This window comes from Falco peregrinus, chromosome 1 (assembly GCF_023634155.1).
Source record: "Falco peregrinus isolate bFalPer1 chromosome 1, bFalPer1.pri, whole genome shotgun sequence".
Classification (NCBI taxonomy): Eukaryota; Metazoa; Chordata; class Aves; order Falconiformes; family Falconidae; genus Falco; species Falco peregrinus.
The window spans coordinates 73,279,869-73,296,541 of record NC_073721.1 but is presented as its reverse complement, the minus strand read 5'-3'; the positions used below and the strand labels follow the sequence as shown (position 1 = coordinate 73,296,541).

The window sequence follows — 16,673 nt, the reverse complement described above, 5'->3', positions numbered from 1 at the left end:
AGCTGTCCACAACAGGCTTGTTTTAAAATAGGGTCTACTTACAGAAAAAGGGCATTTCAAACATTTTTTCCAGCCTTTCAAGGCATTTCAGATAAGCTAAAATGGGAAAGACAACATGAAACAATGCTGATTCCCCTAAATCACGTAGATTTTTTGAAGACAGAAAGCAAAGAGAAAATGGAAAGAATTAATGTTTGAACAGGTCCACAGTAAGCAAAGAGGTGAGAACAGTCTTTATGAAATCCATTAAGAAAGAGACCAAGACTAAGCTGAAACAGTCTGAAACCAGAGGTATGGGGTAAATACAATAGGAAAAAGCAGAGCTGTAGAAAGTCACAAATACAAGTAACTCTTACAAGATTTTCTCCACCTCATTAAATTTAGAGTCCAAAGCAATAGTATACCTCTCATTACTCAAGTCTTTGAGACTGTGCTATCTATCTAAATGAATAGCTAATACAATTCTTAACAATTCTACTGTTTAGACTGCTGCTCTGAATAACTATAGCAGGCTGCCTGAATGACACTGCTGTCCCACTACACACTTTTTTTAAAATACATTATTGAATGAATAAAATTTGGACCAAATGATCTTCCAAGGCCCCTTCTAACCTGGGCTGCTCTGCTATTCTATCATTAGTGTAACATAAAGACTGAAGTATGACTAAACAAAGAGACATTTTTGTTCACATTTAAAGTTAGAGCCTTTAATGAAATCTGTGTTATATCTCACCATCTGGATCACAAAAGACCCATTACCACTGGAACTTAATGACAAAGTGCTCTAGTCCTCACAGTTTCTCGGTATGAATTGAAACACCTATCTTGCAAAATGCCAACATCATGCTCCGATACAACATTAGAGTCAAGAGAAGTCTGTAGTTCTACCAGTTTGTGTAGTTGCACATACTGATGCTTTCCATTCTGCTCTTCCCCTCCTGACCCTTCCCCCTGGCCAAGAAAAAAAAAAAGCGCTATTTAACATTAGCACAAGAATGTTTTATCAGGCTACATCAGTTTCTAGCTAGGAAACAGATAAGCCTCACCTCTGGCTAAAAATTGCACATATTATTTCATATAATCTGCTATGAACACAGATCAATACTTCAAACAAGTTGACACATCCAAAGGCAAACTTGCCTTTTTTTTTTTTTTTTTTTTTTTTGAGGGGAAGGACAGGACGTAACAGGAAAATTTTTAAAATTTGAATTTACAATAAAATAATGAAAAATCATTTGGGAGTCCAGCTGAATAAAACATGGATACTTTACGGCTTTATCAGTCAACACACACAGAGGTCTATCAGTTTAGAATCTTTAAATGCCACAATAGAAACCAGCCCTTTTATCAATTCCTGACAAATTTTGAAACAACTTTTCAAGTGTCTCCCGATTTTATGTTCTCCATAATTGGGCCTGATTTTTGTTCTTTTGTTTCCCAACTACTTTCCACTATAGAATGAACACTGGGTAAACAACTGGCATTTCCTCAGATGGTACAGCTGAAGAATGTTTGAGTATATTTGCATGGTAAATTTATGTGGGCCAAACTGAAGCAAGCTATTCTTAAAAGAAACCATGATATCTGAATACAAGAATAAAACAGAACACAAATTATTCAAGTTTCTTTAAAAAAAGTTCTCTACCTAGCTCTTCATTGTTTTCTTTTTATTAAATTTAACAAATTTCAGCTGCCAAAAATATTATCAGATATTGTTTTAGACAACTTTAGATATTCTCAGACAACTGAACAATCAAGATTTCTTCAGGAATCTGCCATTAATGCAGATGAAGGAACTTAATGACTAGAGGTTAATAGCTTCTGTTTATTTAAGCTTTCTATTTCCACCTCACTCAGAAAAAGCATACTTTGTGTAAATGCTTTAAATGCTTTGTGTAAATGCTTCTTTTGCTAAAGGTAAGAGAATATTCTTTTAAAATTTTTATTCTCTTCCAAGTCATTGATCCAATCACAGAAAACTGCTCTTGCCATTACTACTGTGTCCCACAAAGAGTGGCAAGAGGCAGAAGATTTAAGAAAACTAACACAGCAGGGGCTGGTATTGTATTATCTGTGAAAAGTATTTACTAGTTATTTCATTCAGCAAGAAGTTTATGTTGCAGCTTCCCTTCCAGCTGAGCCTGTCCTGTGAAGACATGTCTGAGGAGACAATACAGAAGTACAATCCGACACCTAAAGCGATTTTCCAATAGCCATCTAGATACAGGGGATAAAATTGCCTAAGAAACTTCACTGCCTGATGCACATGTTCCACAATATTATAAAGCTATTCAGACACTCCCCCCCTAAAAACTGCACCTAAATGTAGTTTTTTTTCCCAAAACACTCATGTCAGAGAATTTGAGCTGCAGTATTGTTTTAACTCCATCAGCCCCTGAGGCTACTGAAAGTTACTCGTCTGCTGCCGGGGCTCTAACGAACACAGCAGAGCAGCTGACAGGGTGTGCCAGACTGTTTCTATGAAGTTGTTCCAGCTAAACAGTTACTAGAGATTGTTTTAACTTGGACAAACGGGTAGACTCCTCCCTGAAACAAGGCCAACAAAACTTTGCATAGTTTATATTCTCTCAGCCTCCCCACCCTTCATATGTTGTTTTTTCCTTCTTGTTAGGATATGCATAATCAGACTATAAAAACCAGGTTATGTAAAAATCTTAATGTAAGTAGGCTGGAGGAAAAACACTTCCTGCTGTGAATGCAGAACAATTGTTTGAAGTAGCATATATATATATACACACATACACACATGAGACCATGAGCTTGTTTTATTGCTACAGTCTGAAACATTCAGATATCATACCAAAGAGGAAGAACTGCACAGAATTAGTTCAAAATTCCCTCCCTACTGTATTTTATGGTGGCATGTTACTTGATTGATACGTGATCATCTTTGGCAGCAGCCTGGACTAACTGGGGGATACAGGCAAATCACAGCAGAAGATCAGGCATCAGTTCTGATCTCTTCTTTTTCTACTTAACTTGCTTTAAAAAGATTATTTATAGATTAAAGTTACAAACAGAAAATATTTAGAGATCAAAGACTGCATTATTCATCCTTTTCTTTGTCAAGGCAACAATAAAACCTACCTAATGACAGAGAAGCTTGATCCAACATTCTAATCTGCTTAGCAATTCCTTTGTTAAGTACTTCTTACATGCTGCTCTGCACTGAATTGTAGACTGTACTATTTGATGCTACAGTCTTCAAAGGTCAGAAGTATGATAAAAACTTACAGGTTTTGACTCCTATGGCTTGCAGTACTATAAAAGGATATGATTTTAATCTGATGTTTATCTACAAAAAGAATCTGCAATACACCAACCACTGGTCAGGCAGAAAGAGAACTTCTGGTTTTCTTCACAAGCGGATACAACTACTAAGAGCAGAGCTACACAGCAATTGACAGAAATGTTTTCTGAAGTGCCATGGCAAGGGAACACTCCAGAATTTTTCTGCCCAGTATGATTCAAGTTCAAGAATCAGAATGCAGTGAGTCAGTGTATTATAAATACCATTCTCCGGTACCACTGAAGACTAAGAAAACTTTCAAAATGAATCCTACCTCAAAGCAAAACATACCAGTTTTAACTGTTACGGTACAATAAGAACAGTTTCCATGAAAGCCAGCAATTAGAGGATACTCATGCAAGTCTTACGTACACAGTTGCTTTAGTTCTGTAGTTCAACTTGAAGGAACAGTAACCATGCAATATTGTTCAGTATATCCTTACTTCTAGCTCTGCATTTTTATCACATATGAGATGGCACCAAGCCCTGCCAAAAGCCTCACTTGGACAAAGAATGAACAAACTGCTTCCAAAGACAGCACACCATTCAAACATTTTTAACTGGCATTAAACTTGATGCAAGCATCTGCCATGTTCTGGGCAAAACACTGCAGTGAAACATACCGTACTCGCTGAAGGAAGCTACTGCCAGCTCTTGAGGAATAGGAACCTACACAGCACAAGTAACTCCAACAAATGGATAAAGCACTACAGAGCCACCGTCCTAGTCTGAACATGGAGGGGGGATAGGGAATCTGCAACCTAACTACTTTGAGTAAGCCTGCACAGTAATTTTTGATACCTCCATGGAAAAGGCTACATATTCCAACTAAAACCAACTTTATCAACCTTCTTTTATGATTAATAGGGCAACATGGAGCTCCCAGTGTACAACTGCCAAAATCCAACTTTGCAACAAACTTGTTTTATGCATGAAGACTTATGGCATCAATACAGGCTTCATATTTATGAATATTAAACCTATCCCTTTTAATTACTGAAAAATTACATATGGCTAAATAAATAGATCTGATGCCTCACTTTTCCCATCAAGTTTTTTCTATAGTTTTGTTTTGCTCATATTTTTCCTTTCTTATTTTTCCAAGATAATCTAATTTGGGATTTTGGACATCTTTCCAAGGAGTCCATGTGTGTTTGAGGTGGAGGGAAAAGCAATTCCAAAAGCTCAATTCTGAACAAAATGTCAAGGCAACATTAATAACACAAGTTCCCTGGATCTTGTAATATAAAACTGAAAGTGATGCACAACAGTTAGCTGTCAACCTTTATCAATCTGCTACAATTCCAGTCTAAGGAAGAAAAAAAAAAAAGGCACTGAACAGCAGACACTTAACTGCACACCTTCAGCTTGCGATTTAGAAACTATTTCCTGCATGCAAATTGCATCAAGTAGCGTGTTGGGAGGATGCACAGGAGCACACATACATTCTTTCTCCACTTTAAGAACCCCACCACCACCACCCTAATCTTAGACTAGACAGCTTTCAAATATGCCATTCTGTAGCTTTGTTATAATAAGATTCTCTCCTACACAAAATTCTTGTGAAAAAGGACCGGTTACACTAAGTTTAACAACTCAGGAGGGATCAGACCATCAATTTACATTAAGGCTATTCTGAATACAATCAATAAATGTAGCTTACCTGCCAAAAAAGATCTTAATTTCCCCTCTATGTCAATAAATACAAAAACATCAATAATGAAGAACAGAAAGATAATCTGGCTCCCACCCCAAAGCCACCATTTTTTTCATTTCTGTGATTTGATCACTGGTGAAGATTTTCAGAGACCCTTAACATAACGTCAGTTTTAAACTCCTTTTTTACAATGCAATTTGGCATTTATTATCATTAAAAGCAAGTGATATTTGGATTCTAAAACTTCTTTTGGGAACCATGAGGTTAAAATATCATACCTAACAAAGACAAAACATGTCCTGATAAAGAAGGCAAAAAAAAGACTTAAAAACTGTATTCAATATCACAATCACTTATTATAAGTAGATTAAGGCAATTATATTTTGACATTTTAATGCGAGTACTGCACCCAAAATACCAACATCGTGGCAAAATCACTGAGAGAAGCATTACCCTTGCCTGTGCTGCCAGTCTTCCAAGCCACGACATGAGACACATCTGAGCACAGTCAGCTACTATCAAACAGCATTACTGGAAACAACTGCTTCCAGTTTCTACAAGCCCTGAGGCTAGCAGCTAAGAGTTGATGGAAACTTCATACATATGTATACATTCCATATATGTTTATTCAGATACACACAGTACACTACATGAATGTGACCATGCTAGCAACAGTTCAAAAAATACCAGTGCTCTCCTTTACCCAACTGAATGGTCAGTTCAGAACGGTGAGTATAGGCCATTGAGCACACAGCAAGAGGAGCTGGACAGTTATTTACCTTACAGGCACCTGAATGATTAAAACTTCACCTGAAAGTCATTACCAAGATGAGATAGTGAGGGTTACAAACTTCACCCTTGGAAGAAGTGGAAGGAAGAGAAGCTTGTTTGGGTTTTAGCCTGTTCTGGCTTATAAAAAAGGAAAAAAAAAAGGATATCCATTTTCACCACAAAACACAATAAAAAAAATTATGTTGTTATTGTTGATTAAAACAAAACAGAAAAACAAAACCCAGCTAACACCTGAATCCAGAGCAACACACATGCATGGTTAGAGGCTCACAGTAGAGAGGACAAGGTCTGAAACAGGTCTTGGACTTTTATTTATTTATTATTTCCCTCAGAACAGAAAACATCAAGGTTGTCATGGGCCTTAGTTCACTCCACAGGAAGGCTAATGGTAATATTATGCCTCTGCATACATAAACTTCTATTTCCTTTTTTTAAAAAAAATAATAAAATTTAATTAATTTTTAAAGTTTTAACCAAAAGCTTTTGATGATTTTTTAGGTAGCTATTTCAAACAGGTAAGTAAAGTCTGAGCAAATGCCTGAGTAAGTATCAGCAAATCCCTCCAAACTTCTGTGATGGTTAATCCAGGTTAAAAGAAACCCTAGTAAATACAAAGTAAGGATGCTGAAGAAGAGACTGATTTGCTTCAGTCCTATTGCTTTTAGAAAGGATTTTGACTTGACTCATACTTGACTTCTGAAGCAATGCTAATAAGGAGAAATATGGCCTTTCATGGATGGATACATTATCATTCCTGCATATTTGATGATGTAAACACATTTTCCAATTGAGAATTTATGTTATGCAGAAATTGCCTTTATACTACTCCTTACAGTCAGTAAGTATGGGGAATTTTTTTGCATAGCGTTTAGTGAAATCTTTGAATATGGTATCATTACTGGAAACAAATTTGCTAAGCAACAAATAGGAGTGCCACCCTAAAACACACTCTGTGGTAAACAAAATAATCGGCCACATACACGATCCCAAGAAGGCATTATCTTAATTCAGAAGTAGAACAGATAAGCAATGGAATGATCAAATATTTTTTTTTCTACATCAACAGAACAAAGCAAAGAAGAAAGTTCACCGAGTCTATTCCACCCTCCAGACACCGAAAGTTTCTAGGCAAAAACATACGTATTGATAAGGACACAGTTCTTGACCCTTTTCAATGTTTGCCACAGCCTCCTGACTCTCTTAGGAATCCTCACACATGCCTTTAAATTTCACTGAAGAGCTTATGGCTTTCAGAAGGTTTCCTGGAAAGCTTCTTCAGCGAATGAAGTATTTCCCCAGATGAGAAAAGCTACTTTTTCAAGACTGAACCATGGCTAGGACTAAAACTGACTATTTAAATGTCTTCTACAAGCTCCACAGTATTATACAGATGGTGTGTTGTACACACTCAGAAAACACTTTCCCAGATTTTTCAATCTAAAAGTACAAACAAAAAAATGGAAATCTGGAAATAAGATACAGCATATATGAAACTGCATATAATGGCTGACAACACTTGTGTATATTTATTTTATGATGGTAAAACAATTACTGTATTAAGACCAAATTTTTAAAAAAGAAGATTTAGTACAATTACAGTTTAGACAGGTACAAGCCAAACACACTTATCTAGCATATCAAAACGTATTCAGCAGTAAAATGGGGGGGGGGGTGGAATAATCTGTAGCTTATTCATCAAAAAATAGTAACAGTACCTATTTTTTCTGCTGTTGTAAAGCTACTCTGAAAAAAATAATGACCACGACCATGTAATAATGTATTAAAAAAACAAAAAACAGTCTATGAAGTAAACTCAAGTGATCTCTCAAGCACGATCTTATCCTAAAGACAAAATCAGTCACCTTTCATGGCATTCCTGACACACTTCCACAGCTTCGTCCCAAAGGTCTCCAATGATATACTATGTAACTTCTCATTGCTAGCTATGCCAATGACTTACTATTCTGTTACATGCACAAAAAATAAGTCCTCATAACATCTTCATCCCCATACTTTTTTTTTTTTTTTTTTTTTTTTTACAACAACAATGTTAGTCTTAATGATTTCATACAAGTAAAAGTCAACTGAAGTTGTTCATGTTTCTCATGGCCAGAGATTCTTGCTTGCATATTTGCACCAGCTCAGCTGCACAAGCAATGGTAAAAAGCTTCAGTGAGCTGCTATGGTCAGCTCACTACAGACACATGAACATCAGCGGAGGCACTAGGAAGGCAGTCAGAGGCACCAGTCCACAGAAGTCCAGGAATAAACAGGAAGAATTTGCCATTGAACTGGAACCTAACCACACGTGTGTGGAAGCCACAAAATGTTATATCAATTTAACTCCACCCACACTAGCTAGTTGTGTGACTTTGACTTAGTCAGCATGAATACAAATTTTGCACAAAATTTGTGTAGGTTAGATCTGAGTAACTGGAAGCAAAAGCAGCCAGACTCTGCACAAAGAGAAGGTTTTAGAGGGATCAGTAACCAAAGAAAATCTTCAACGTGTCTGTACTTCGACGTTAAAAAAAGCCAATAAAGAAGGAACCATACATTTATTCTCTACATTTTCTGCATTGCAGAGTCCTGTCTGTTGAATTCTGGAATAGTTTCTCCATTGGCCATCACAAAGTTATCAGGCATTTTCAGATAAAATGCAAAAGCATTAGGCGGGGAATTGGTGATGGCACCCACAGTTTTTATACTGATGGTTTGTATTCAAGGCATTCACCTCAGACATCGGAATACTTCACTTTCATCTCCTCTGAGGGGTGGAATATGAGTCTACATTAAAGACACCATCTGCAACAGGCAGCCCATGCATTAAGTACAGGTACCAGTAATATCTCCCCCGATCCCTGATTGAACGTACCTATCTATGCCCAGATGTTCAGCCTGCTGTGCCAATCTGGGTCCATGGGGCTAGGGAAAGCACCGCAACTGGCCTGTGGTTGTCTTCTGCATGCTCTGACCTGGGCAGCCATTTGAAGACTGGAACACCATTCGGTATGCATGTTCTTCTGGGCTGACTGAATCTCTCAAGTCAATCATGTTCTATTTTGCATAAACAATTAAACCTTCAATGGAAAGTGTGACATCTAAGTGGGTCAGAATCAAAGTGGTTGCCCTGTATCTGACCACAAACAAGTATCATTCTTACTACTTAATACAACATTTAAACAGAGGGGAAATGCCCCTCTCCCCCCAGCCCCCAAATACGCAGTAATACCTCAACCCTATTGGAAGGAGATTACAGCATTTTCCTAGAATGTCAGTGGAAACAGAAGTTTACTTTGGTTTCTTGTGTTCTAAGAAGGAACCATCCTCTGCACTAGAAGCTCCTGAAAATTAGATGTTTTCTTCAACAAGAAAATACAGAAAATAAACTGGGAGATTGTCACTTCAGTACAGTAGCAAGACTCAAACGAAAAAATGAGAATACATTAGGAGAAAACTGAATTCTTTTGATATGAAGTTCTTTCTCACTACTTTCCAATTTTCAAGTCTGCTACCATGCTGAACACTCAATTGCACTTAATCTGCCCTTGAACTCCCCATAAAACTATGGCCAATTTCTGGCAGCCATGTCAAGTGACCTTCAAAGGAGCAAGAAATATGGGTCATTCCTGGGTAATACTGTATTCCATGAGCAGCCAGTATGGGAGGGACAACACACTCATATTTTGATAAAAATTTCACAGCACCATGGGCTCTACAGGCAAAACACAGAATACAAAAGCTTACGTTGGATGTGTAACTGAGTTGTGTCATTCGGTATCTGCTGAAGGAAATGTGCTGTAATAGCACAAACAAGGATAGACACAGAACTATTTAAGCTAATAAGCCAAGCCTCTGTCTCTCTGTACACTTAGAAACAGAAGTAAAAAAAAGAGAAACACCCACGAAGAAAACCCAAAAAACCTACTGTGGTAACTGCAAATAGCTTTCTAAGCAATTTACTCCCTGTCTTTTTCAGAAGTCTGTGGCATGGTCAATAAGGCTAAATTTAAAAGGAGGAAGAAAACTCCAACACGCTCTCCCCCTGCACATACATCTCATTTTTGTATATTATTTCTTCTGATTTCTTTGCATTTCCTTTTGGCTTTTCTAGCACCATTCTTGATAGATTGTGCTATTGAAAAGCCACCTCCGCCCCCCAACCCCAAAAAAACCCACCACCAAAAAAAACCCCAAACAACAAAAAAACTCACCTCAAACTGACAATATGTTAACTTTCATATGGAGGTGGCAAAGAAAGAACACTATTAAAGTTGTAACCATGGGGAGAAAAAAGTTCTACACCCAGTTTTAAAGAACTTCAGCTTCACAGTCAAATCCCAAGCTTTTCAGTTGAAGGAGTAGAAAGTGGTACAGCTCAGCTGAGAGCACCATGACACATAGGAATTCAGGTTCAAAAGGAACCATCTGTTTCATTCAGTTCACTGCCACTGCAATAGATTTTTAGTCCTGAAAGGTCAACACCACATCCATATGTACAAACTGGAACACTGCCAATCCGCTATAACAAATTAAAACCCATTTTAAATATTAGAAGTTACTTTAAAAATGTAATGATAGAGTGTCAAAGAAAATAACACATACAGAACTGTGCACAAGCAAGTAGGAGAGATCACCAATGTCCTATATTTCTGAAGTGACCTTTTAAGTATTTTTTACTTAATTCTGAATTCTAAATAAGGCTAAGAACTATTTTAAACAATTGTTTCAATTATATAAGACAATGGTGACAAAATTAAAACTAAGATCTGATCCAATAACTGTCACTAGGTCTGCTAGTGTGGAGGAGGTGAGAAATATCCACTTTCAGCTCTGAATTTCTTGTCTTATTCTCTGTGTTAAATCCTCATCTACATTTAGAAAAAAAAAATAAATCCCAGTTTTTATCTTCTCTGTTCTGCCTACAGCCACCCCACCTCTGTGTTTCCCATCTGTCTACTCCTTTCTTGCTGTTCTTCAACTAAAGAACTCCCAAAAGATCTCTCTAGGTTCTGCTTGCCAGTCTGACTTGGCCCACTACTACAGTGGGCTAGAAGATGGCAGGTAACGCAGCTGCTAGGTTTCTACCAGTATGGCAAGCAGCCTTGCTACAGCTTTCTTATTTCAACCTGTCTCCAATTTCGGATTACAGGCTTTAGGTACACCTTTTTGGAGAATTAATGAGTATTTCCTTCCAACCAATTCACTATTCAGTATTTTCAAATAAAAAAATATCCAGTACATATTTCAAATACAAATTTTAAGGAAGAATCTTGCTTATTCTCCCATCTTGCTCTGTTCAATATTTGATTTTTTTCATGCTTCACTATCCCACCTCTGAGGCCTAAGGGCATTCTCCCTGCTTATCATCTCTCTCCATGCTTATAAAGATGCAGATAGACAACCATTATGATATAGTTTATTTTCAATTTGAAACAGAAAGGAACACATTTAACTCTGATTATAACAACTCGTGCAATTTGTCAGTTACAAACCAAGCAGTAAATAAAAGTAGCTATCACAATGCCTGCTGTTCCATTTTCTATACAGTATCCTGAACACAACTAGACAGGATATTTTATATTCCCAAATATTTATAAATCCCTTAGCAAGTCAGTTTCTATGTGTATTCTTTCAGCTGACAAATTCAGTTCTAAACAGTAAATTATCAAACTCCTTTTAGTGAAGGCCAAACTGAATTAGTCCAAGGAAACTAAGAATGCAAAAATATTCCAGTCACTATGTTTACCTAATACGTAGCTGAAGTACTGAGGCCTGAGCCACAGGCCCTGAGCCAAAGGTAACCTCTAAATAAACCTGCCAACCAAACATTATTTATATTTAGTATCTGATCATTAGCAAAATATACATGATCATTAGCGAACAATGTATGATCATCAGTGAAAGATGTGGCTTAGATAAAATATAATAATTAGTGATGATAAGGTGCATCCTTCCTTGGTTACAGACAGGTGGTCAAGGCCGTGAAACCAGATACATGGCCTTGTTTGGAAACTGGTAGTCAAAACCCAGTAGATAAAGGAAACTCCCTTGGTTCCTCTCTGAGCCCTGGCCAGGCTCTGGTGAGACCTGAAACCAGAGGTTTCTACATTTGAAATTTTTTTTATGATTTTTATTATTATTATGTACTTGTTTATTCAACAGTATAAAAACTGGACCCTCCTGCAGCAACTTTGGAGACCTCCCCTACAAGGGGACACCCCGCGTAGGCCCTCCCAGTTGCCAGGACAGGCTCTCCAAATCCTTGCTGCAGCCGGGGCTCCCCCGCGACTGCAGATCTGGATGATGGTAAAGTATTAAGGCAATTTGTGATGTATCTTTCTTACTACAGCTGACCTTTAAGTAGTAATGATTAGGTACATTACCTTGCTTATCTGTTTTATTGCTTGAATCAGGGTATCCTAAACTAATCCTTTTGTATGTGCATATTGCCTTATTTTCTGTATTAATTTGAAACAAACAGTAAATTATGATTATTTTCTTTATTGGTGTCTGTGTGCTATCTATCGACCTCATCAATCAGCAAAATAATAGCAAACCTGGGAAAAATGGGTCAAGAGTCAAAGGCTGATAAAGGTGTTTCCAAGATAGATGATGCAACAGTCAGCATTAAAGCGTACGTCACTTGAAATGGAAACTAAAATCCAGAGCTTGCCACCATTGTGTCTCATTCATTGTACCAAATCACAGAAAAATGGAAGGTCACCAAGTATATTCTGTTATCCCAAGATATAGTTCTTCTTAGACTGTCTGGGGACACTGCTAAGCTGCCATCACCACATTAATTTATCCTTACTAAAGGACAACCTTTTCTTAATTTGAAACACAACTTCTTGCTGCAACTAAGACCATTACTGTTTCACAGCCCTCAGGAACAGCAAAACCCACAGTTTATCCTTGTCACAATTGCTTTTAACCACAGTGGCAGAAACAGTTGTTCCCTGCCTGCCTCTAAGTTTTGTGCCATTGATTATTCCTGACTGAATAACTAATCGCACTTGACCCTACTGAATTGCATCATTTTTCTGATCACTGTTTGGAACTCTAATATTGCCCTCAAACACAGTCAGTCAGGCAGTCTTCTCCTTAGTCACTTCATTGTCTACTGAAATTAGCAATCATACTACATATTCCATAATATAAGCTATAAATGTCTATAAAGCAACTGGTCTCAAATCCCTGCAAAACCACACTAATAGTGAGCCACACATGAGGACTTTCCAAATACAATCATGTACATTTTCAGTGCCCTCCATACAGTAATTTTATTTAGATCCTGAATGCTTCTCTTCGTCATCAGTGAGAAACTCTGCTGAAGTCAGAACATCTGTTGTTTCTTCTCTACTCATAACATGCTTTCCTGCTGCAGAAAGACATTAGATGCATCTAAGATCACTCATTCTCTTAAAATCCATGCTGTCTGCTGCACATCAACGTGGGGGAGTTGAAGGAGGGCTAAGTTCCCGAGAATGGCAATTAAAATAAAATAAAATCCATCTCTTGAATTGAGTTAGCCTATAGAAGATTATAAGCACACATCACACCTCTAACCTTACCTCATTAATATGGGTAACACACACCTGGGTATTCCAAAACTGCATGCACAGCCCTAGAACAGGATTGCTTTTTAACATGACGACTTGGAAAAAACCAAAAAGTTGGACTGACATTTGAAAAATTTGATGGCCAAAGGAAGAAGAGTTTAGCTTTGTTTCAAAAGGTTAGTTATCTGAACATTTATTTAAGAAATGTGAGACCTAGATTCAGTTTCCTCTGCAGTCCAAGAGGATTGAAACTTACAATCCTTTCATCACAAAAGAGTATCCCAACTACAAGTCTAGGGAACAGCCTAGGTGAACCAATTTTTAAATCCTTCCTTGAAGCTCTGTATATCAGCAAATGACAAGCAGATCACTCTGCTGGAAATGAGTCTTCAGGTTTGTCTCACTGTCCTCAGTATGTGTCTGCATATACTCTGCAGCTTATATTTGAACATAAATTTTTGTACATATGCATGCAAATAACACTTCATTCAACAACATTCAATAAATGTGAATTTTGTGTGCAGGTGTATGATGGCTTATACCAGTAGTAGTCACTGGGTTTTACTCCTTATGTTTTTGAAGTTTTAACAGTTTTCAGTGGAGAAAAATTTTAAGGAGTTCATGAAACACTTCTTCCATTCAGTCAAAAAATAAATGCTGTCTTCTGATTCATAAAGCACTTCTTCCTCTGACCACTTAAGTTGTACCTCCAGTAAGACGCACGGCCTCAAAAGGGAGCAACTGATAGGCCTAAAAACCTAAGTTACTAGATCTCCCCAGAACACCAAAGATACACACACTCAGTTGGCAGACATAGAACAAGAAGGGATACCCTCCTTTCTAGGGAGCTACCTAGAAGAAGGGCTAGAAACCTAAAGCTGCACTGACTGCCTACCTCCGTGCAACTGAATACCACTCTAAGTCTGAAAACAGGTATAAACTACAGGCAAATCAGAATGACAAATGTTAAATTAAGGTAAATTTCACTACAATAACCAGAAAGTATTCAAATCATTAAAAAAAGCCAAAAATATGTAATACCATGATTAACCACAAGTTACCCAATCAATGGGTTTCATTTTTATACTTAAACATAATAATTGGACCTTCACTTTTATTAGAAAGGGTAAAAATACAAAGCAAACTATTGTACAGCTACTATGTACCCTGTTCCTGAAATCCAGACTCTCATGAGTGCTGGTTTTCACCTTGGAGAAACTCAAATAAATTTTTTCTTAACACATTAACAACAAAAAGATAATTTCTCCCTGTTCCCCCCGACCTCTCACAAAATGTGTCTCTATACATCTTCTTCTTCAATCCAAGTACTTCCATCTTCATCCCATTTAAGGTTCAGTTCAGTTAAAATATTCTGGCTGAAAGCTGCACATCTAAGTACCCAGCTGGTAACACACAGAGGTAAATATGGAAAGCGGAAAACGCCTTTTTTTCAAACAAAAAACCCCATTTTTTTCAAACAAAAATTTTCAGGGCATTAAAATGAAATACTATGTAAAGTTCATCCTTCCAAAAAAGATCTTTACCTCAATAAGCAAGTACTGTTACCAAATATTCTATTTGTTTGTATTCTGCAGCTATGCTGTGAGAGAACACCTTGTTTTTTTTCAAACAATGAAATAACCTGTTCAATTTATTACAAGGTGTAAATATTAATGGTGTTGAGTGTGTGCTTTCCTCAAGATTAAAAGATACAAGCACTATAATTCTTTGGTTACATTAGTCAGATTCAAGTCACCCAGCTCCTCATGGCTACAGATTACATCTAATCAGTTAATGATAAACCTAAACAGATAACCATGTCAAAATCGCTAATCTTACCTGACAAGCAGATGTATGTTAAATATTCACCCTGACCCCCAGTAGCTAGGAAGGGAATCTTTTTTTTTGTTCTTCTTTTCACTTGGACGGCTCCCAGCATCCTTTCATCGTGTGGGGCAAAAATTTCTTTGTTGATTGCAGATTTGGCATTCATTGTAGATCACAGATATAGCAGACTGCTGCTCTCTAAAAATAAAATTACAAATAAAAAAATATTAGAAACTCCTAAGTTATGTGAAAATCCAGTTAACATGGGCATTAGCAGCTCCAACCTTCAAAAAAAGTTTTTAATGACTCAAATAACTTAGAAGATAATTTCATGCACTTAGAGGCAGAATTTTCGAAGAATCTAAGAGTCTTCACACTGAAGCTGTTCATGCTTCCCAAATGCCCTCAGACTAGCTTAGCTTCTTTTGGGCAGAAGCTGTGCACACTAGCACTTCAGAACGATGCAAAATCTCCTCAGAGACACACCCTGTAACTTCATGCTGCATAAAAGCTTCATTAATTCCGTCTCTGGGAAGTGAAGGGAAACTCATCTGTCCTACGTAACAGGAAAAGCATTGCAAGGGCATACAGAAGGAACACTGTAGTCGTGCCGGCAGAAAACAAGTGGTGTTCACAGAAGACACAGAAAGCTTCAGACTATGTACAACTGTTCTTGCAGAAGCACTGCTCTTCGTAACAGTACTTGCCTAAGCAGCTCCTGTACCTCTTGCAGATTACCACCTCATCCTCCCAACTCCTCTGTAACTGCTAACTGGGCAACTGCACAGGAGACAGTGTCAGAGAAACCATCTGGGTTAATGCAGACCAAACCACACCTCCCCTTTTCTGCTAAGTAATTTGACCCAGGTCCGTTCTTCAATATGCTTCAGAATAAAACAGAACAGTCACCTTTGGGGAAATATTTGGAGAGAAAAAACATATTGTAAAGAACAGGGAGGGCAAAAGAGAGAAGCTGCTTATTTAGGCATGTCCAGCAAAAGGAAGGTCGATCTGACCAGGGCTTACAGAGCAGCCTAATTAAAGAAGGGAAAGCTGAGTTACCCAGGGGACATTAACAAGCTCTTTATGCAGACAGCACCACAGTTTTAGCACCAATTAGTTCTGCACTGAAATCTGTTAATAAGTACATAGGTCCCACTGATAAAGAGACTGTCGAATGTCCTTTTTAATTGTTCAAATATGATGACACTCCAATACACATATATTAAATGCCACTTCTCCAATTATTAAGACTTTCAAGCCCACAGATCTTTTTTGAGATCCTTAGCTTTCTTAGTATGAGTAACATCATTGTCAGGTCTCATTCCTGAAGCCAGAAATTCTGCCTGTATGATCATTTGATATTTGCCACAATTTAACTACTAGAAAACATATAAATTCCAGTCAAATTAGATTATGAAGCCAAAAGTCACAGATCCATTATTTTTAGTGTGCATACTGCTAGCTAAGTAACTGTCTTAACAGTTTCAACCTCAACATTTTGTTGGCACTTATTTATAAA

At 37.4% G+C, this 16,673-nt stretch overlaps 1 protein-coding gene across 4 annotated transcripts in view; it reads right to left on the bottom strand.

Annotated features, from left to right (window-relative positions):
* Positions 1-16,673, bottom strand: part of STXBP6 (syntaxin binding protein 6) — a 121,988-nt gene that overhangs the window by 71,139 nt on the left and 34,176 nt on the right. The window contains exons 1-2 of one of the 4 annotated variants that reach the window (XM_055790937.1): positions 15,855-15,876; positions 15,164-15,345 (exon numbers count right to left, since the gene is read on the bottom strand). In XM_055790937.1, coding sequence (XP_055646912.1) covers positions 15,164-15,317 — 154 coding nt within the window. In that variant the 5' untranslated portion in view covers positions 15,318-15,345; positions 15,855-15,876. Of the gene's footprint in view, positions 1-15,163; positions 15,350-15,854; positions 15,877-16,673 lie in introns of those variants that run through there. The other 3 variants (XM_055790932.1, XM_055790941.1, XM_055790948.1) reach the window with 3 other exon arrangements.